The sequence below is a fragment of the Bombus affinis genome, chromosome 14 (genome assembly GCF_024516045.1).
Source record: "Bombus affinis isolate iyBomAffi1 chromosome 14, iyBomAffi1.2, whole genome shotgun sequence".
NCBI classification, from domain to species: Eukaryota; Metazoa; Arthropoda; class Insecta; order Hymenoptera; family Apidae; genus Bombus; species Bombus affinis.
This window is the reverse complement of record NC_066357.1, coordinates 2,936,898-2,957,540: the sequence shown is the minus strand read 5'-3', so window position 1 is coordinate 2,957,540 and position 20,643 is coordinate 2,936,898. Positions and strand designations below refer to the sequence as shown.

The window sequence follows — 20,643 nt, the reverse complement described above, 5'->3', positions numbered from 1 at the left end:
AAGGATACCTAGATTTACGGCAGTATGCAATTATTGCTCTCGAGATTCACTGGAACGCGATCGTGAACGAGCATCGTTGCCGGCAGATCTATTCCGGTGAAAGTACTGAACTCTATCATCAATAATTATTGATCTTCTGACAAAAAGAATAACAGCTTGGTCGACTTTGTTCTCACATCGATACGTCCCCGGCAATGGAATTATGCCACTAGGTGAAGTGTAAAACGTCTTCGCGAAAAAATGCTCGTAAATACAGAGAAACTGATCTGTTTCTCTATTGACGGAAACGCGTGTAAAGGTGAGAAAAACTCTACGTCCTGAATACCTCCGTTTTTGAGAAAAATCCAGATCTGGATTGAGGAAAAACGAACGATCGGGATTCAATCGATTCGTAATTAAATTGGACAGTATGATTAAACAGGGAAAAGTCGTATCTCTTAAAGATCCGTGTTATGCGATCAATATAAACGCGCGCACATAATCGCGCGTAACGGAATAAAGTTACCGCGTGCGCCTCATCATGCCTTTCGTTTTCGGTTTCAGTTGCATGCGCGAATACAGGCGACGAAGTAGGTTGCAGAGTGGACAACTAGCTCACGACAGGGAAATGGTGAATCAATGTCGATGCGTCTGAGGTTGATTAGATCAAACAAAACACTGGATTCGATGTTGCAAACGCGTATGCATACCTGGGGCGATGCAACGTGTCGCTAACGACCTCGTTTCGAAATGTACAAAATGAAGTGCAACTAGAACGGTAAATATGCTTCTTTGGCTAGGTAATGAATGCAATAAATTCGATAAAACATTCCTTCGTGGATCGGTGGCCTAGAAATAGGCACCCCCTGAAATTAATAATTAGGAGCATTCATCTTATTAACTTCTTTTTTGTAACGCGCGTCTCATATGCAAAGAACGTGAGAAACGTGATGTCATACGACTATTAGTAAAGTGAACCGCAGCACGGATATCTTTGATATCCCGTCGATAAATCAAATATCTACAAACTAAACTAGTAATAGCGTAGGGATAGAAAATGAAAAAAGCTATTAATTGATAATCTAAAAAACTGAAAACAACGAAGAAGCTGGTATTCGAGGTCGATGGTTATATTGGCTGGCCACTACTCCTTTCATGGAATGTGTGAATTTTCAGTGGCCACTGTTATTGCTTTGAAAAGAATTGCTTTGCACAGTGGTCAGAAACCGTAAAAACCCGGTCTAAATTCATACGTCTGTTAATTATGTGTTATTATATACAAACAGAACAATTTTTGGGGGTTTCCGGAATCACAGAATCTAGTTCTGGTATTTTTCTGCTGGGATGAGAAACAACCCTTATAAAACCAGCCTTTTAGAAAATGCCTCAGGCTAGGGAAACAAGATTTTCGCCACTTGATGCAACAGAATTCGATTTCAAGCGAATAATTATAAAATAGATATACCCTCGAAACAACATATGTCTGTCGTTTTCTTCTATTAACTCGACTCTGTTTAAAGCAAATAGGATATGCAGAAATAGAATAATTTGTTTGATCGTGTCTTGGTCGTTAATAATACTGCTACGCGATCAGTGTTTTTATTGTCGTCAAGTGATGCGTAATCGTAAAGTAACACGAAATCACGCCTACTTGTTGAATAAGGCAGCGTCCAGATAGTGGGGAGTGTTATCTAAACGAAGTAAAGCATTCTTATTCTACGATGAACTTTAAACTTTCGCGAACGCTTGATATTTCAAACTGCTCTTACAACAATAGAAAGCAAAGTGGCCCCATCTATTGGAGGGTTGAAGTCTTACTAAGAAGGATTGTGACTATCCTTTGGTATCTTTGCTCTTAAGTATTTACCAACTCTCCTATTCCAAATATTAAAATAATCTCCTAACCCTCCATTAAATTTATAAATTTATCAAAATACCTTTCGCTAAAATTTTATGCCATCCAATTTAACCCGTTCCACCCTAAAATCAGAATTTCAACTTGCGAACCGAACATAAACACACCACCATCTCTTGGCGAAAGGATCAAGCGAGAAATAATGGACAGTGGTTGCGCACGCGTACACGTTATCGATAACGACGTCGAAGGGGTGAGAAGCAGAGGAGAGAGAAGTGCGTGGACCAAAAGTCGAGCGAGACACGAGGTGCCGAGTACTCGATGGAACGACATCGCTGTGAACGGTGGAATCGTTCAGTCGTCGGCGCGAGATCCGCTACCGTTGACGTCTGAGCGTCCTCTCGCGAGGATCACGCCAAGAGGAATTCTCTTACTTCAGGAACGGATGAACAACACCCGACAGGAGCTGCTGACTTGCATAGAACCGGTACGACCGCGTGGTGGGGTGAGTGCCCGTGGAAGAATAGGAAAGAAACTGGTGTGTGTCGGTGGTGGGAGGAGGAACAAGTTCGAGGAGCAGAAAAGACTCGCAAAATGTCGAGTAACAAGGACGTCAGCGCATTTGCTGACGAGCGAAAGATCGACATCGAGAAGCCATACTGGGATCAGAGCACGTACAAGGGTAGGGCACTACACTTCCTCACGGTCACGAACCCATTGAATCTATTCCTCAGCGCCAAGGAGCTCGAGCACGCCCGAGACATCGTCACAAAGTACAGGTAGTTAATATGTATGATGTTGATAATATATCTGACATCTTATTTTACATCAGAATATGGTATATATTAATAGAGGTTGCTTATGCTGTTGTTCGCTTAATGTTCGTACATAACGTTTGTATTAACATAGGAAAGGAGATAGTCTGGCACAGTTAAAGGTGACACAGGACGAGTTATGGAAATACAAATACCGGTACGACAGCGCGTATCATCCCGACACAGGCGAGAAAATGTTGCTAATTGGACGCATGAGTGCCCAAGTTCCGATGAATATGATGATCACCGGCTGTATGTTGACGTTTTACAAGTATGTACTCATTGCTGACGTAAATTCTCGCGATATATACTACATAGTTTCGAGGAAACGGGATCGAGTTTATCGAACGCACCGATAAACGCCGTTTAGACCTTTCACCTTGTGTAATTCCAAATTACAAACACAGACGTCCGACGACAGCGACCGACTGTCACGTTTTTGCGCGACCAGATAAAAGCGAAAGAAAAGAATCAATGAATATATCAGAAGAAAACAATTATCGTGTTGGAACTTTATCTCGAGACTCTTCGTTGCTCGACATAGCAGACGCAGATGTCAAACGCATGTCAAGGACAGTAGCGGAAGGATCCGTTATGATGAATTTTATAAGATATTCTCGTAGCAAACCTTGTTAGAGTATTTCATTTATAATTTTTCAGAACGACAGCGCACGTCGTCATATGGCAGTGGGTAAACCAATCGTTCAACGCGATCGTCAATTACACAAACCGCAGTGGATCGAGTCCGATTCCCATGAACACGATTTTACAAAGTTACGCTATTGCAACTGGAGGGGCTGTGATGACAGCCCTCGGGTTAAATCGACTTTTACGGAATGCACCACCCTTGGTAGGTCGATTAGTGCCGTTCGCAGCAGTTGCCGCTGCCAACTGCGTAAACATTCCCTTCATGAGAATGCCGGAGCTTCAAAACGGGATCGAATTACAAACGGAAGAAGGTACGAAGGTCGGCAGCAGTAGACGAACAGCAAGCAAAGCCATTGCCGCTGTTACTCTGTCTCGTATTCTTATGTCTGCACCGAGCATGAGTAAGTATTGAAATTGCTTTCATCTGTTATTCGATATGGAAGTCTGTCGTATGAATAGAGAATTAAAAAAATGTTATATCTGTTTTAGTACTGTCGCCCATTCTAATGAATTTCATGGACCGACGACAAATGTTACGTAACGCGAAATGGGCAGTCGTCCCCATACAAGTTTTAATTTGCGGAGTCTGCCTGACGTTCGCCACTCCTCTTTGTTGTGCTCTGTTCGTACAACGAGTACCTATTTCGGTGGACGATTTAGAACCGGATGTACGAGATCAGGTGCTCTTCGCAAATCCTAATCTTCGAACAGTGTATTACAATAAAGGCCTTTGAATAAGTCTCAAGACTGAAATGCTATCGGGGAAAATATGTAAAATTAAAGAAACGTATCGCGAATTGGAGAGTTTAAATCGCAATATTTCTATGTATAAAAGTCACTGACGACTCAAAAGTGATTCTATTAGAATCGAAAAACACACAAACATATATATATATGCAAACATATCCCCAAGCGCTATTCGCTAATATTACAACTACTGCTCGTCGTAACTACCAAATACCGCCAAGGAAAAGTAACGGAGACAATAAAACGGTACAATAAAGTAACATTTATTGAATGCAATTTATACTTTTACAGTATTCAGTGCTACAATATTCAGTTCAAGTATAGTTTTTGTATTATCCTTTTGATCTGTGCCGACCTTCTGTACAGGACCCGGAGGTTTTATTTTTCGGCCAAATCGACCGGTCTTCCTCTGCCACAGACCGCTTCTCGGTCGATTTCCAAGTTCCCTATTCTTCTGTGCGCTACCAATTGGCGTCGAACCATGTTCGATGTTCGACAGTCTACCCACAGTCGCCATACAGGTTTGATGGATGCTGAACTCCTTCTTGCTTGGCATTTTAACGACCACGCGATCCTCTCCATCCTTCCTTAATATCGTGCCGTACGTTCCAGCGGCGTGAATGAGACAACCTCCTTGATAAGGATATTTTTCCACGCAATTAACGATCGTCCCCTTGGGCAACGCTCCCAATGGATAAGCATCTCCTTCAAAGGCTCTGACATGATTTTCAGGAATGCCTTTATGAGTACGGATTATGTCTCCAACTTTCATATTCTCCGTCGCGAGAATGTACTGCAAATTAGAGCCGCTTCCAACCAAAGCTACGAACGACGTTCTGCAACCATCCTTGAATACTGCTAACACTTTGTCTTCTCTTGGAGGTTCATCAAGATCAGTAGGCCCATCTCTGATCCACTGAATCCAGTGATATTTGTGTTTGATCCCTCCACCGATACCTTTCGCCACCAATCTTCCTGTTTTAATCATACATAACATGAATGAGAAAAATGTAACATTGGTTTCGATATACGCTAATCGAATTTTCCGCCGTAGTAGGAAATTCTTTTACCGACTGATAGCTGTACTGTCGGAAACAAAAAATCTATATGCGGGTTAGGAATATAAACTTTGAGAAAGTAATTTCTCGTCGAATTATGAAAATGTCTTATCAAAAGAGAACAATATCGAAGCAAAACGAGTGAAATTTAAATATAACACACACCTGTAACAGGATCTCTCCCTCCTAAATTCGTAACATTTAAAGGTTTAACCGTATACTTGTCTTCAAAGTGGACGATTCTTCGGTAACTTTTCCCTTTCACTCCAGGTTTTGGGACTTTCACAAGATTCCACTGATTTCTTTTCGGCTGCACTTGAATCGATATTGAGGCAGGTTTGTAACGAACATCGGCGACATGTCTCGTGAAAACACGAGCTACCAACGACATGGCAGACATTTTGACTCAGGTCGATTACAGTGCCATCATCTCATCTAAAGAACATGTTTGAATCTAGCGGTTACCGGTAGATGTCACTAGGAATGTTTCTAATGGGTTTTGATTCGTAATTGTTAGAACGCGTTAATATTCCGCGTCGTGTCAACTTAGAATTTTCCGTTTAAATTAACGCAATAGTGTTACTAAGAGTGCTGCGAAAGTGCTAAGCAAGATGTAACAGATAACGTAATTACAGAGTTAAATCGGTATCGCTGATCGTCATACGTACTTGGGAAAATAGTCATTGAAAAATATACGCTTCTTAAGAACCTGAACGCAGCTAGCGAACGATCGGAAAATGAGGAGCTGAGAAGAAACACTGACAGATATGAAAAATAGGGCGTGCCGGATTCATCAGGTACGTTACCAAGACCATTATATTTATACGAAAGATAAAACAGCGTTATATTGGAAATCAATAAATGATTTTCCGTGCTGACGAGCAATGCATCGTCGTTTCATGCTAAATTTTCACCGGTGCATAAATATAAAATGCATTATCGCCGGTGCACGTTAAATCTCTCCCGTACACAGGAAAAAGTGCGAGTGACGAGCCGTTAAATAACGATACGCGTATAAAACGCGGGAACAACGCGAGCGCGCCCTCGCGGTCCCCCTGCTCCGTGTACTCGAAAAACAACCGATCGTAATCTTTTTAACCCTTTGAATAAAAAAGGTCGGAACGACATTTTCGCGCACAATATCATTTCTACCTGAACTGAATCGAATCGGAAACTACGTACCGAGGCACGCGTAATCGTGTCTGAATAATTCTCTCCTGGCTTAATCGTACCCTGTTTGGCGGGCTTTTTGAAATAATAATCGCGAGTAAACGGTTGTGTAACGGCCGTACGAAATAGCTTGCGACTCCAAAGAAGGTCGCGTTGTTCAAAGGAGCAAGAACGCGCGAGTATACGCGAACCCTCGTGACGAGGGACAGAAAAGAGAAAAGGTGCGACGAAGATAGTGGCTAGGTACGGGATGATAGGGACGAAGGGGCGAGAGAGGAGGGAACGCTTAATTGGCCTGGGGTAATTATTTTATTAAGTGAGAAGATGGCGGATGGAATGCTAAGAGAGAGCATGCTGGTGCGGTCTGGCGGGTAGGTTGTCGGTGGTGGGCCGAGGGGTGGGGCGGGGGTGCAAGCGCGAAGGGTGGAGCGAGCAGTGGCGGCGGCAGGTGACGGTGTGGAGAGCGTTTAAAATACCTACGTACCACGAACGTGAATACCGCGGAGCCAGTTTCCCGTGTATATGCGAACGCGGCCGCAACTTTCCGCCGTGTACGTGTCTCTGTTCGCGTGCACGCGTGATTCTCCTCTCATCGTCGCGTATACGTTCATGCGCGCTTCCACCTAGCACGCGTCGAGTACGAAAGGGATGGAAAAGCCGCGGGTAGGTTCTTTCCTCGTACAGAAAGAGACGGAGAAAGAGGAAACGTAGCTTGAGAGGAAAGAGAGGAAGGGAGAATGAGGCAAGGGGTGGAGGAAGGGAACGGTGCTTGCGCGCGCGTTCAACGTTTCTCTGTTGGTTGCGAAGGAGGAACATCTATTACCCGGTACATGGGCCAGAGGGGGAGGGGTGGAATCGTCGAGGGAGGGGTGCGGGCAAGAGTAGTCGAGCGGCAAATTGTCCGCCATCTTACCCACCTTATACCTTATCTCACACCCTCACCGTAACCACCCTTATCCCCCTTCCTCCATGGTCTCCTCCTCCAGCCGGTTCTTCTCTCATCCTACACGCCGTTCACCCCCTCTTCCTCCCTCCGCAACTTCCATCTTCCTGTTCGCTTTCTCTCGATGTTCCCCGCCGCGCTGCCGCCTCGAAAGCTTTAGATTACCTACCCCTTATAAGCGCTCGTGTTGCCCATTTATTACCACGACTCTCGCGACTACTACGAGACCGAAACTACCACCTCCTTGCATCGTTCTTTTTTCCTTTCTTTCTCTTCCCTACCTACGGTTAGTTCGTTCCTTCGTCATTCGCGCCACCACCCACCCATTTCCCTTCCACCCCGTTGGTGTTCGTTTATTTCTTACCTTCTTACATGACGCCACGGTTCTCGTTACACTTAACACTGCTTACTGTCGGCGTTAGACACGTATACCGAGATGAAGTCGAATAACACGATTAGTCGAATTTGCGGGAAATGGACTGCAGGTCGTCGCGATCCTCGCGACGCCTACTTTGGAATACGTGCCAAGGATATTTAAGTTTGAAATCTAGATTTCCCGGAGAACACGTTTTCTTTTTTTCTTTTTTTTTTTTTTTTTGTATATATATATATATATATATATTCGAAGAAGATCGAAAAACAGGTTCGAACTTTAGTACACGAACGTTACTTTTAAAGAGACACCCTCCCTTTTTTTAAAGGCGGACGAAAGTTTCCGTTTATCAGGCTGATTCGAGATAGCTGTCCTACTCCTGTACCGGCGGAGATACTTCTCAATATTAGTCACGCGAGGAAAGTTTCGGGGATGGTGAAAAAAAGCCCGGAGGAGAGCTGCGAAAAAACAAGGATGGATGGAAGGAGAACGATGGTCTCGGTCGATGAAACGTTTCCGCAGGGACGAGTTGCGGATGAACTGCGCGTCGAGTAAGAAAAAGGGCGGCTGAGGTAAATGACGGAGAGAGAAAGAAGCGTGGAAAAAATAAAACGAATAGAAGAAAGAAGCAGAGTAAAATGGTCGGGAGTGAAAAAAGACGAAGGAACGAGGTGGAACGGGAGAAAAGGGTGGGAGGGGTTGAGAGGCGCGACGCGGAGATGGCATTTCGCATCGTAAAGTTTTGCAAGCTATCGCGGAAGAGAGACGAGAAGACGGAAGAACGAAGAGACATGGAAGTAAACGAGAAGGTCTCGATAGCGATGCGACAAGATAAAGACAGAACCACCGTTGACGGTTAGTTGCCTCGGACTTGTTCTCGTTCGTTTCCTCTCAATTCGTCGAGCGGAGAAGAGTCGTCGCTTCGTAGGATCTAGAGATGAGAGCCAGCAGGAGAAAGAATCGAGTTTGATCGAAGGGGATGAGTAAAGAGAACGTGAACGAGAGAAGGAGAAAACGGAATCAGAGGGTAGATCAGAGGGAAGGAGAGAGGATAGCGAGGACCGAGTTGCGAGCATCATAACGGTAGACGATGGTGGCACGAATTGGTGAAAGAAAGACAGAAAGAGGGAGAGAGAACAGCGGTAGGATGAGAGGATTGCCACGAGGAGGTGAGGAGTCAGGAGGATGCGGTCGAAGGAGGGTGCAAATAATAACAATAATCATATTTCCCGGCAACATGGCCGCTGAAAGAGGGTGGCCGCGCAGCCTGGGCCGCGTAGGAGGGAAACGAGGTAGGGGTGAGGCAGCCAGGCAGCCAGGGAGGGTTATCATAATATTACAAACCACCGCCGCAGGGATGTATCTATACAACCCCTCGCCCTCACTGTCGTTCACCGTCCCTCTTTCCCTTTCCATTTCCCTTCTATCTATCCTATTCTTGCTCGTGTATCTTACCCGATACTCATCCTCCCGGATCTGCTGTTCCACTCGGCCTCGCGGTGAGGATTCACGCACATATATACACGGACTAGCTAAGTCCTTGTGCGCGCGATTCGCGCGGATCGTCGTATCCGACAATTGTCGCGTTATACACCCCCACACCCCTTTTGGCTGCACCAGCTCGTTCTCCACACCCCACATCTCTCGGGCTGCGTCGTTCTCTGAATACGATCCCGTAGAAAATGTACATCCGCGACATGATCAGGCTTTAGTTTCCACGCCCAGTGGTGGCTCTCGTTCGCCGGAGATATTCGCTTGACGAAACACGTCCACAACCCCCGTTCAAAACCTCCATCGCCGTCTCCACCACCTCCTCCGTCTCTGCGTCTCTCACCCTATGGGACGTCGAACGCGTGGACACGTTCGAGAAAAATAATTACCTATAAATCCACCGCGACGAATTCAATGCTTTTCACCGGTTTCACGCGTACCTTGCGCTTTTTATTCGCCGCGCCAGCCATTGTCCGCCATTGTCAGCGTAGCCTGCCAACGATGTCGATTGCCATCGATCGGAAAACCAAAGAAGATACTTTTTCCACGTCGACGGGAATAATTTGTACAACTTCTTCTTCCATTTACCGTCCTCGAATTCACACGTCTTTTACGAATATCCTCGCCTGCGTTTACACTTTGGATTCTTTAAATCGTTCATCCGCGGTCGGCGAACAGAAGATCTCCGGACGTAATGGGTCGCTTAATCCTCGATTCGTCGGTGAAACCGGGAGTCTCCTCGCTCCTGAAAAATATCACAGGAGGCGAGAAGCTGCGGCAGACAGTCTGTCTGCGGAAGAGCCGGTCGAGTTAATTTCATCCAGATGTCGAGGAGCCTTCGAACGGTTCGTTGACTTTTCCGCGCGAAGTATCGGCATCGTCGTCCCTTCTAATGGCTTCCTAGATGTCCTTGTCGACGAAGTTGAGGCGATACGCCGTGAACAGAACGCCCGACTCGTGCTCCGTGTTGGATTATTTTGTTCGTCGTTCGCTGCGTCAACCGGATGCGGCGGAACTTCCGAGCGGAAAACTAGGTGTTACGAAGTAATTTTGCTCCGCACGGCGGCGGGCGCCGGCACGATACGAGCGCTCATTCAGCGATAATTATGTCATTTACCGACTACGCCGCCGCTCGACTGCGCCGCGTTACGGAAATTACGAGTCTCGCGTGTGGCAATATTATTCTAATTATGAAAGCTGCCGTTTCAAATTGCGAAAGTAACGCTCTATTTATACCGCTATCGCGGGACACGTCGCTCCGGAATGAGAATACGTAAATCGGCCAAATAGTTGCGGAAAATATCCTACGGAAACCATAGATTCGCAAATAGCGACCAATTTACCTTCATAATACATATTCTCGATCGTTCGATTAATCGCGTAAGCCGTCGAATCTTTTCCCAAAAATTTTGAAACATCACCGTTTCGTGGAATCTTTCTCGTCACCTTCTGGATGACACACGCTAACTATCGCCCGCCTTCTAATAGATAATTAATCTAGAAGAGCGTCGCACTCGCGTTAGACGTCCATTCGAGCCTATCCGATTATCGTATGCATTAAAGTCGACGCATCTAGCTTTGGCGATGCTTAACTTCGCGTTAAGAAGATTAAGGGGGGAGCCTGCCTCCGATGGAAGGTGCCGGCGTTCAAACGCGGTGAAAGCCGAATCGGAGTCGTACACACGTAAAATTGCTGAAAGCCGTCTGGCTGGCTGCGGAGGATCTCGCGATCCATCGAAGACGACAAACGACGACGATGGAAAAAGAGGCGACGACTTCGCATCTATAGAGAGATCCGGAGCTGGAGTCTGTAGCACCGCGAGCACGTCGGTCTTCTCCAAGAGGGGGTGGTGTCGAGAAAGGGGGTAGGTCGAGACCGAGGATCGGCCCCCCCGGGTAAGAGTGGCGAGATCGACGGCAACGTGAAGGGGGAAAGGAAGCACTTAAAGAATTATCCGAACTCGCAGGAGGGATGGGATTCCTCGCAAGCACGTGCAGCCTTTCCCAGGCCAACACCTAATACCTACTAATACCGTGCCGTGTATCTATCTACCCTTTTACCGCTCTGACGCGAGTCCTACGAGGCCAGGACTACGGAAAGAGTAAGTAGGGTCGTGTTTATAAGTGGATACCTACGTAGTGGCGGGCTGCGGAGCACCCCCGACGACCGAAAGGTCGACCCGGATCTCCGATCCTGGACCGCTCGAGATGTGGTGTGGTGGGGGGCGGGGGGGGGAGGCACGATACACCTTCTCATGAGAGCATAGATTGACGACCGATAAAAAATACCTTTCGATGCCTTTGGCTTTCTTTCTTTCTTAACCCCCGTGGTCAGTCCGTCGACCCTCTCCGATAGTCTTTTGTGTACTTTGTTTTAGATTGGTCCATGTGTAAGGTGGCTTCTTCTGACACATCGATCTGTTAAACAGATTAAATCCCTGACTGTCTGTTTATTCGTTTGTATTTCCTCAAAGAGAACACGCTGCGTTGGTCTCTGTAAATTGCGTTTTTCCCAGAATCTCTTAATTTTCCATTTTATTCTTAATTGGACCACGAAGAAGGAGGGACGCAGATTTAAGCTTCGGAGCACATGTCACCGAAGTCCTTCTGGAAATCCCTGCGGCTGCTCCTCCGCGGCAGACTGCTGGTCTAGGGCCCGTTGAAATTCGTCGGCCGGCTAATTGTCTGGCTTTTTCCCGGCCGCTAGGCCGCGCGCCGTCGAGATCTCGTCGAGAGTTTTTCGACGGACGTTCGGTCTGTTCTGTTCCGAGAGGGACAAGCGAGAAGAAGAGGGACGCTCGTCGAGCGCCGCACGTGTTGCCAACGCATTCTCCGACAAATTGACTTCAGACCTCGACGCGGTCCGCGGTCGTCCCTCCCTCCCCTCCATGCTCTTCGCCTGTGACTCGACGACGTCGTAGCACCCTCTGAAAACGATCCTCTCTTCTGCCGACTCGACCCACACCGCTCCGGTCCGTGCTCACGACGACGCCTTTATTATTAGCCGCGGCGAAGCTAGTTAACCGAGTTAGTTAAGTGAGAATTATTATTTAGCTGTCCCGTCCCGACCCCTCAGCCTTCTGCCTCTCTCCATACCAGGCCCGCATCGTCGTCGTCGTCCTCTTGGGCTGAATGGAAGGCGAACCGAGTCGGAGAGCGGTGTCAAGCTGAATGCCGCGTAGTGGAAACGCGTACCACCAAACCGCGTCGTCCCACTCATCGCCACGGTTGTCGTCGCCGCTTCGTCTTCTCCACTCGCCGTCTTATTTGTCCAGGAGGGCCGAGGTGTCGAGCAGTTTACGATTTCCGACTACTTTTCCATGCCGTTTCTTTCGTTCGTTGTAGCTCCCTCGAAGAATCAGATGCTCCTTTAGAGTAGTCGTAGCACGCGGCGAATATTTAGAGGTATTTAGAGCTAGAATCGTTGTGGGGATTTTTGGTGGAGGGAGGATAGGACGCTTGTTGGTTTTAGTAGGATGTTCAGGAATTAATGGCGTGGCAATGAACGTGCTTGAGCTTGCGAGGCGAATTTTAATTGCGTCGGTAAACCAAGAGACAACTGGGAAATATTGTACACATCTGTTCGTAAGTCACTAGACACTTAATAGTTTTTGGGAAGAAATCAACGTCGGATGTGCGATATAAATAATTGGTATCTATCGACTGCGACAAAACTCGTTTTAAATCACATTGTTTGTGAACTTTGCGTGAAAAGTACTTACAGTATCATCCGCAATTGACTTGTTCGCAAGCCATATCGCTTTTAATTTCTGGATTTGTCCAGAAATTAAAAAGTATGGAAGAACGATGATATTAGAAAATTTATTTTTTTTCTCTTTTCAACATTTACTTAGCATTTACCACTTATTTTCGTCAACTTCGCGCAATCAATAAACTTAGGAAAGTAAACCATTTATGTATCGATTACTAATACGAATAATTCAGAGCGCCAGTGTATAACTTTCGAAGAAAACTCTGCCATAAATTGACTTCCACGATCACCAATTTCGATTGCATGTACCGTTTTACTTTTGCTTTATGTCACACCATCCACACGCAATTAAGTGCCCCTTAAATCGCGTGATCCCCCAGTGCATCTACTTACCAGATCAGCTGAGAGTTTCTCACAGTTTACTAGCCTGCCATTTTATCCATGCTGTCCCCGATCTTTCCTCCATCGAAACTGCCTCGTCCGCAATGATCTTAACCACCACTCGTCGATCGAACGATCCGAAAAATCTAAGTAAAAAATCAAATGGGAAAAAAGCTGTAAAACCATCGGACCCCTAGCGATCGTTCGCCATACTCTAAACGCCGGGTCGCTCGTAACTCTTAAATCGAACGTAACACGTTTTCAATGACTCGAGCTTGCTCGTACTCTAGCCTGAATCGCTAGAATCCTGACCAGTCACGGTTCATCGAGGATCACCCGCCACTTTAGGAGTATACGCGGATAAATCGGCTCCGGGGAATCCAAGAGGATTCTATGCTTTCTAGAACCGATGGACCGGCCGAGGGAGTTGGAAGAGAAAGGGCAGGCAAGGAGGGCAGGGGAGAGGAAATCGAGACGGAAGCAGTCGATGCTCTTATCTGTCTATGGTACGTCGTAACGATTACCCGATCTGTATAGGTAGACGAGAAGGAGGGCTGCTCCTTCTGCTCGAGTTCCCGATTCCATGGGGTCAGGATACGTTCGCCAGTTTAGGGATATTTTGTGCCAGGCGGTAGAATCGTTTCCCGACGGGATGGGTCTGCCTCTTAATTAGCTCTTAAGCGAAAGGCAATTTGTACGCGGATATAAGCCGAAGTACAAACTTCTCTGGTGGCGGTGTTTTAAACGTTTACGTAAAGTTTGAATCGCGCGACCGCAGCATGACTGTCGCAGGAAAGATCATTACCGTAGCAGAGAATCCGTAACCTCTCGATCTAGTTACTCGGAGCTTGTTGTTCCACGAGCGGAGGAGCCCTCCTTTGTTCATCGGCGTTGTGTCTGAAAGAAACCGTCGTACGAAGCGAAGTCGCGAACCATCTGTAATCGAGGTCAGCTTTCCAAACAGGATTCGAACGCAACAAGAGTTAGTTTAACAGAGAACCTTTGCCTTTCGAAAGGAAGGTAATATTTTCGAAGAAACGCGCTTGAACCGGAGGATTCCATGGCGATCGATTAAAAGAGAAAAAAATAGAAAATCCCCTGGCGGAAAATCCGTGAGATACAGCGGCGAATAAAATCGGACGAGCGAAAAGCGAACGGATAAATTACCGAGCGAGATTGCGTGGAACGAAAACAGGCAATAAAGATATCGGGCCCGGTGAAAAGGGGATGATACACTCGGACCAGCGGGGGTTGCGTCGGGCTCGAATCGAGCGTCGCGGGGAAAGGAATTTTCGCATTCATACGAAACGTCGTTGTGATAAAAAAATTCGTGCTCTGGGTAGGTTCTCGCCTGGCGCGATGATGCGAATAGAGGCGAGCCCGTACAGCGAGCCTCATATCGTATTAATAGGCAATCCGGACAGCAGAGGGGTGTCATAAACTCAAACCCCTAATACTCGCCTAAACTACCTCGGTTAAATAATGGAATCCCTATTCCCACCCGCTCACCACCGCCTCCGCGCTTCCTCTACTTACTCTACGTTTCTCCCTCCTCTCTCTCTCTCTCTCTCTCTTTCTCTCTCTCTCTCATTCACTCACTCACTCACTCACTCACTCACTCCTCCGTTATTCCCTCGTTTCTCACCTACTACAGAAACTAGCGGGAGCTTTGTACTTCTCATTGCGGCTTCCGCCGCGGCGACGAGAATATCCGTGCACCACCGAGATATCGTGTAGCGTCGCGGCGATGATCGTCGCGCAAATTAGTTGCCAATGCTCGATTATTCGCGTCCGACTCCGGATTCCAATTGGATTCCTCATTGTTCGTAAGAATTACTCGTTTACAGAATCGTGCGTAGGATTGAACCGAATATGATTGTGAATTTTCCGTTTATTCTTAAACGATTAATTCGCAGACAACGGAAATATTTGCCGAGCAAGTATAATTGCAGTTTCTCAGTCGAGCGTACTAATAACCGTTGTAGGCGAGCGTGGAGCCGTTTAATCAAGCACAGATAGTGTACAGCACGGCGAGCTTGAATACCAGAAACATAACGGAAGCCATAGAGCCAGGAATACGCCCTAAATTTGGCAGGCAATGGGCCTCGAAATTCCTAAATGAAACCTAGACCGTGATAAATCATTACGTATATTTCTTCAAAGTTCCCTGACGTACAATCTTCGAGTACGTTCTGCTTATCCTTATAGCAAAAATATACACACGGTTAAGCCACAATGGACAGCATGTTAACAAACGAGCCGGGAATTTATAACGTATTAGCGAGCAATTTCGAGCAGCGCATTAGGTCCCGCGCGCGTCCCCATCGACGAAACAACCCCCGCCGTGTTGTTCGGCTCCCTTCGGCGAGTCGATCGCCGATCGTTTTCTAATTTGCCGAGCAAACACTCGCGCCGAAACCGAATAGGTTAGCCGGGGCACAATCGCAGAGCCACGGAAGAGAGGCTCGCCACGACAGAAGGGGGTTGCGTCCACAGAGAACAGGGTGGAGGCGAAAAGGACGAAGCAACTAAAGTAAGTACTGGCAAACGAGACTCTCCTTCTCTCTTCTCCCCCTTGGTCCAACGATGTCCCACTAGTTCTCCCTCATTTGTAAGCATCTGTGCGTGTAGAAGTCGTCAATCCGTGTACGACTACTACGCGCACGTATGTGCGCGTGACGAATAAACGATCGTGGTACCACTCTGCGGGAAGATGGTCGTGTGTGCCCTACGCTGCCGAGCACTTTCGTGCGCAACGTTAGTCCGCTGGAACAGGTCGACATCTTGGTCGTAGTCGTCGTCGTCGTAGCCATCCTATCCGTCGTCGTTGACGTGGATATGTACGCGTGTATGGGGCCCCACTGCACCCCGGGTAACAGAAGGCAGATCTCTCCCGGGAGACTCGACGCTTGTTTGCGCTGCTTATCATCAGTTCCCATTAATATTAAACCGCATTCAACGAACGAAGCCCGCCCCACGGCGGTCGGCCGATGTGTACATAGGTATAACCGACGCGTATATACATACGCGGCCGAGTTTACATATATTAAACGCGTGTGCACACCCCCGCTGCACCTTTCTCTCACCGACCAACTCTCGCACACGAACGAACTGGTAACTGGTCTCGTAGCCTGTGTATTTGTGAAAACGATCGCGCACACAGGCTAAGCTCCGTGTCCGTGAAAGTAAACGAGACGCGAGTGTAGGAACGATTACTCGTCCGTGAAGGTACGAGCACGCGAACACACGCCAATAGCGCAGCGCGATACTCGGAACCGCCGCTGTCCACGCCGGAAGCCGCGCGCGTTACGAGCGATCGAGCGACGAAATAGCCGAGGGTGGGTGTAGCCGATGCGCCGTTTCGAAGCGTGCACGATGCCGCCGCGGGGAGGACGCGGTGCTCAATTTTCACCCTTTGTTTAATCGCCGACCTAGGAGTCGACTACATTAATTTAATACCCACGCGTGCGCGCCGGCCCGTTTGTTCTCGAAAGGGGAGACTCCTTACTTGGATCGTAAAAGGGGACGAAACATTGGCTGGCAGCGTTTTTAAGCGCGTGACCGATCACGAAGCACCTGCAACTTACCCCCTCGTGGCTTTCGACAACTCTCTCTCTCTCTCTCTCTCTCTCTCTCTCTCTCTCTCTCTCTCTCTCTCTCTCTCTCTCTCTCTCTCTCTCTCTCTCTCTCTCTCTCTCTCTCTCTCTCTCTCTCTCTCTCTCTCTCTCTCGCAATCGACGTTGGCTGTGTAAAAAACGGAGGAGATTCGGAGCGGATTTTATCGAGGACGGAATTAAGTTTCGTCGAACGAGAGAGAAATTCTTGGACGGTTTTTAAAAATAACGCTCGAAGCAGAGCGTGAACGGGACACCTCGTGCGCAATTGTGGTCCGCGTGGGTGAAGGCAAGCGGAGGCCGATTCGACGTACGAGTCTTCTTGGAAGAGAAAACGATCTTAATTGGCGATCGATGTATCGCCCTAATCACCCAAATTCTTTCACTTCGTCTAACGTGCACAGAAGGTATTCATCGAACGGTGTTTCCCAATTTCAACTACGTTTCGTTCGATTCTCTTTCGATTGAAGTCGTTCGATTTAACGGAATCTCGTTTCACGCCAATTCCCGATACGGGAAATTAATTTTCCAACAATTATCGCGTAGGACGAAGAATAGTCTAGATTTCCGTGTAGAGAGAAAAATAGGGATAAGAAGAAACAGTCTCGATGGCGTCCTAAAATAAGACAAGTCGTGGAATCTCCGGCTGGAAACGCGTAATAGAAGCCGAGAGGCCGGGAGGGTCGGACGTCTCACTCGTCGGCAACAGTGGGCGGAACTGTGATCGCTTAGAGGCCAAAGGACGATTCAATTAGAATCGACCAGAGCAATCCTGTACTCCAACTGGTCCCATTGACCGTCCTCTCTCTATTTCTCTACCCATGTGCCGTGTTACTCCATTTGATCGACCTCTCTTGGCCGCGATTAAAGCACTGCCAGAGATTTGCTACCGGTGAAAAAACCCTGGCTGGGGATAATGACGAAAATACGCGAAGCTTTGTAACGTTCTTGCTAACGTTCTTTCTCCGTCTTTCTCATATCTAATAGAAAAAAAAAGAAAAAACAACAGAAATAATTGTAAACTCGCCAATATTATAATACAATAACACGATACCGGCGAAGGACCAAAAAATACCGGAAGCTCGATGAATATTTCACGGACGTTAATCGTATTTTCGTAACCGAACGCAAATCCATTGGTAGCCCCCTTTTGTTCGCCGTCGCTTCGGTAAATGTTTCACAACTATTTGACGATTTCATGCCCTTAAACGTTTCGGAGGCTGGCGTCGCAGTGCGTGCCGATTACCCCGTAAAAGCGCGTAAAATCGACGACCCCCCCCCCCCGCCCTCCAATGACCGAGCAGTAAAAATCCCCCTAGCGTTTAACGAAACCGGGCCGCCGCGGCTCGTTGCCTCGTGAATAAAAACCAGTTGACGTAAAGGTTTCCAACGGTGGCCACGACACGGCCACCAGCCCCGCTTTTCTATCGCGCGATCGAAACGCTTATTTCCGGAACGTCTTAGGTCGCTGACAAAATCATGGCTTTCGTTTTATCGCTTCGAACGTATATTCGTTTGCGACCCAGCCCGCGACATGGGCGGTTTCCAGAGTGGAATGGTTTATTCGGTGCAAGGGACAGCAACCGAACAGTCATTAACGTTATTATGCGCCGTGCTGTTTGTTCAGGGAGCTTAGGCTTTATATAGACGTGCTAGACTTTGTATAATCTGGTATTAATCGTTTTTCTTCGTTCGAGAGAGTGACGGTTCATTTTTTATCCGAGACGTCTTTCCGTGTCTCGTGGTCGCTTAATCAGAAGTAACTCAAAAGTAATATTTCTTTGAAGTCGAGGCAGTTAACACATACGTTACTACGGCGAATTGAAGAACGGAGAGATAGAGAAATATTTCTTACGGTATATTTAATAATCTTTAATAACAATATTTTTATTCGAACTATGAGATCTGTTTCTTTCATTTTTCTTATCAGGCACCTCGGTTATATATTCATTCGCTTTAAAATTAAATCTACGTTACTCTTAAATCACATACGTGTAGCTGCTAGGAAATCTATTATTCAATTACAAGTGCTATTAATATCCGATTATGCAACTTTTATCACGTTAAACATCGTGCATTTTTACTCTTCGTTCGCTTACTGTTTCTATTGCGATGCTTGTTTACATTTCTAATTTGTTTGTTTATTTACGTTCCTAATTTGTTTGTTTACATTGCCAGCTAGTTTATTTACATTTATCATTTGTTTATTTGCATTTCTATAATCACATAGCAAGCCGAAACCCAATATTAGAAAATGAGTTCAATATTGTAACTGCTCGTATCGAAATATGTATCGTATCCGCTTGTACCAAACAGTTAATAATGTGTACTTTGTATAGAAGATTAATCACGTAGCACAGGTGATAGCGATAACCGAACTTGTTAAGGACAACAGAATTTAAGATGTATCGAAAATAACTCGATCGTCGTTTCTCACGATCGACGAAGCGGATGAAAAAGGGCGATGCCGCTCGATGCATCGGTCACTGTCAAAAAATCACCACCACGATCGCGGAGAACCCCGTAGAAGAATCGCGTCCAGCAGAAAAAGTGGAAGAACGGACACGGTTGCCGAGAATTTCTGCTCGATCGGTTTCACCGTGGCCCGTCCGTCTCCTTACTGGCCGCGGCTGCACGCGTACGGATGGGGTGACATCTCATTAGGGAGACAAATTGCTTCACCTCTCGACTCTCTGTATACCAGCCCCACTTTCTCGCTCCCTTTCTCTCTTTCAGCTGCTATTCAACACAGAGAGAAGAGCTCGACGGTGCTCTCTCTATAAATAGATACTAACCACTTTCCCCTGGCCCCGGTGTGATGCGCGTGGAACGCGTTCAGAATGTGCAGAACGCGTGAGCTCTCACCGGCACTGTCCTATCGGAACCAACCGATATCTGCTCACTCCTCGAACGATCACACCGAACGTTCGATTCGTCGTTGCCTGGAAGCAGCGCGCAGTGTATCCAACCGATCAAACGTAAAACCGTACAGAAGCAAAAGGCAAAACAAGGATCGCAAGAAGAATCACAGAAGAGAGGCAGAGAAGAAAAGAGAAGAACTCGAAGGGGAGATAGAGGTGGCGAAGCGGCTGCGGTCGGTAGCCGGCGGCGGCGTAGAAATGTATTAGGGCTCGCATAGCTAAACTAATTGGTTAAATCTGTTGGGCCGCATAACTGGGAGGCTAATTGGGTGATTTCCTGACAAATTATATCCACCCCGACGACTACGCCTACTCGGTAGCGGGACCGTTTGTCACTTGACACTTTGAAGAGGCGAACGTCCAACGCAACGGGGAGGAGGGCCGAACGAACGCGTCGAGAAACGGGGGCGGGAAGGTAGGAAGAAGAGAAGGAGGTGGTGCGCGGCTAAGACAGAACTGTCCGGGTTTATTCGCACCAGGGCCGACTTGACGCGGACTTATAGACTCGTTCGTTTACATTGCCAGCGCGTGTACAGCGTATTCGCGTTTTTGTCCCGTCCTTTCTCGACCGTTTTCCCTCGATCCGAGCGGCAACGGCGTGCGAAGATCGTCCAACGTCGTCCCGCCCCCGCCATCGCCCGCGCCGCTTTCTGATCTCCAGTGGCGCGAGGAACGGAATTATTTTTACTAACGAGCCGCGATGGGCCGCGGCCGTAAGTTTCGCGCGAAATTGCCACCGACCGCGTCGTTAATACGCGTACAGTCGTTAAGAATTCAGACGTCTCCGGCGTCGCGGCGTTCCGCGCGGCGTCACAGAGACGCGCGGACGAATTGGAAGTTACGAGACGCGTGTAGTGGCCTTTGTGGTGACTCCGCGGACCTTTTTCCGTCACCGACTCCGTCGACTTTCTACGTACCTACGTACGTCCAGATTTT

General features: G+C 47.4%; 2 protein-coding genes across 2 annotated transcripts; one reads left to right on the top strand and one right to left on the bottom strand.

Annotated features, from left to right (window-relative positions):
* The first annotated feature begins 2,092 nt into the window (after positions 1-2,092).
* Positions 2,093-4,320, top strand: LOC126924630 (sideroflexin-1). The gene is made up of 4 exons (XM_050739338.1): positions 2,093-2,613; positions 2,744-2,920; positions 3,310-3,698; positions 3,787-4,320. The coding sequence occupies exons 1-4, from the start codon at positions 2,429-2,431 to the stop codon at positions 4,029-4,031; spliced, it is 996 nt and encodes a 331-aa protein (XP_050595295.1). The 5' UTR covers positions 2,093-2,428; the 3' UTR covers positions 4,032-4,320.
* Positions 4,287-5,532, bottom strand: LOC126924631 (39S ribosomal protein L2, mitochondrial). The gene is made up of 2 exons (XM_050739340.1): positions 5,268-5,532; positions 4,287-5,019 (listed from the first exon to the last, which is right to left on the bottom strand). The coding sequence occupies exons 1-2, from the start codon at positions 5,500-5,502 to the stop codon at positions 4,322-4,324; spliced, it is 933 nt and encodes a 310-aa protein (XP_050595297.1). The 5' UTR covers positions 5,503-5,532; the 3' UTR covers positions 4,287-4,321.
* Between the last annotated feature and the right edge of the window lie 15,111 nt (positions 5,533-20,643).

Bases quoted from the DNA above. Each gene is read 5' to 3' on its own strand.
- LOC126924630 (XM_050739338.1), top strand. From the start codon at position 2,429: ATGTCGAGTAACAAGGACGTCAGCGCATTTGCTGACGAGCGAAAGATC. The intron at 2,921-3,309 runs GTATGTACTCAT...ATAATTTTTCAG, and splicing joins TGTATGTTGACGTTTTACAA to AACGACAGCGCACGTCGTCA. The intron at 3,699-3,786 runs GTAAGTATTGAA...TATCTGTTTTAG, and splicing joins TATGTCTGCACCGAGCATGA to TACTGTCGCCCATTCTAATG.
- LOC126924631 (XM_050739340.1), bottom strand. From the start codon at position 5,502: ATGTCTGCCATGTCGTTGGTAGCTCGTGTTTTCACGAGACATGTCGCC. The intron at 5,020-5,267 runs GTGTGTGTTATA...TGATTAAAACAG, and splicing joins AGGGAGAGATCCTGTTACAG to GAAGATTGGTGGCGAAAGGT.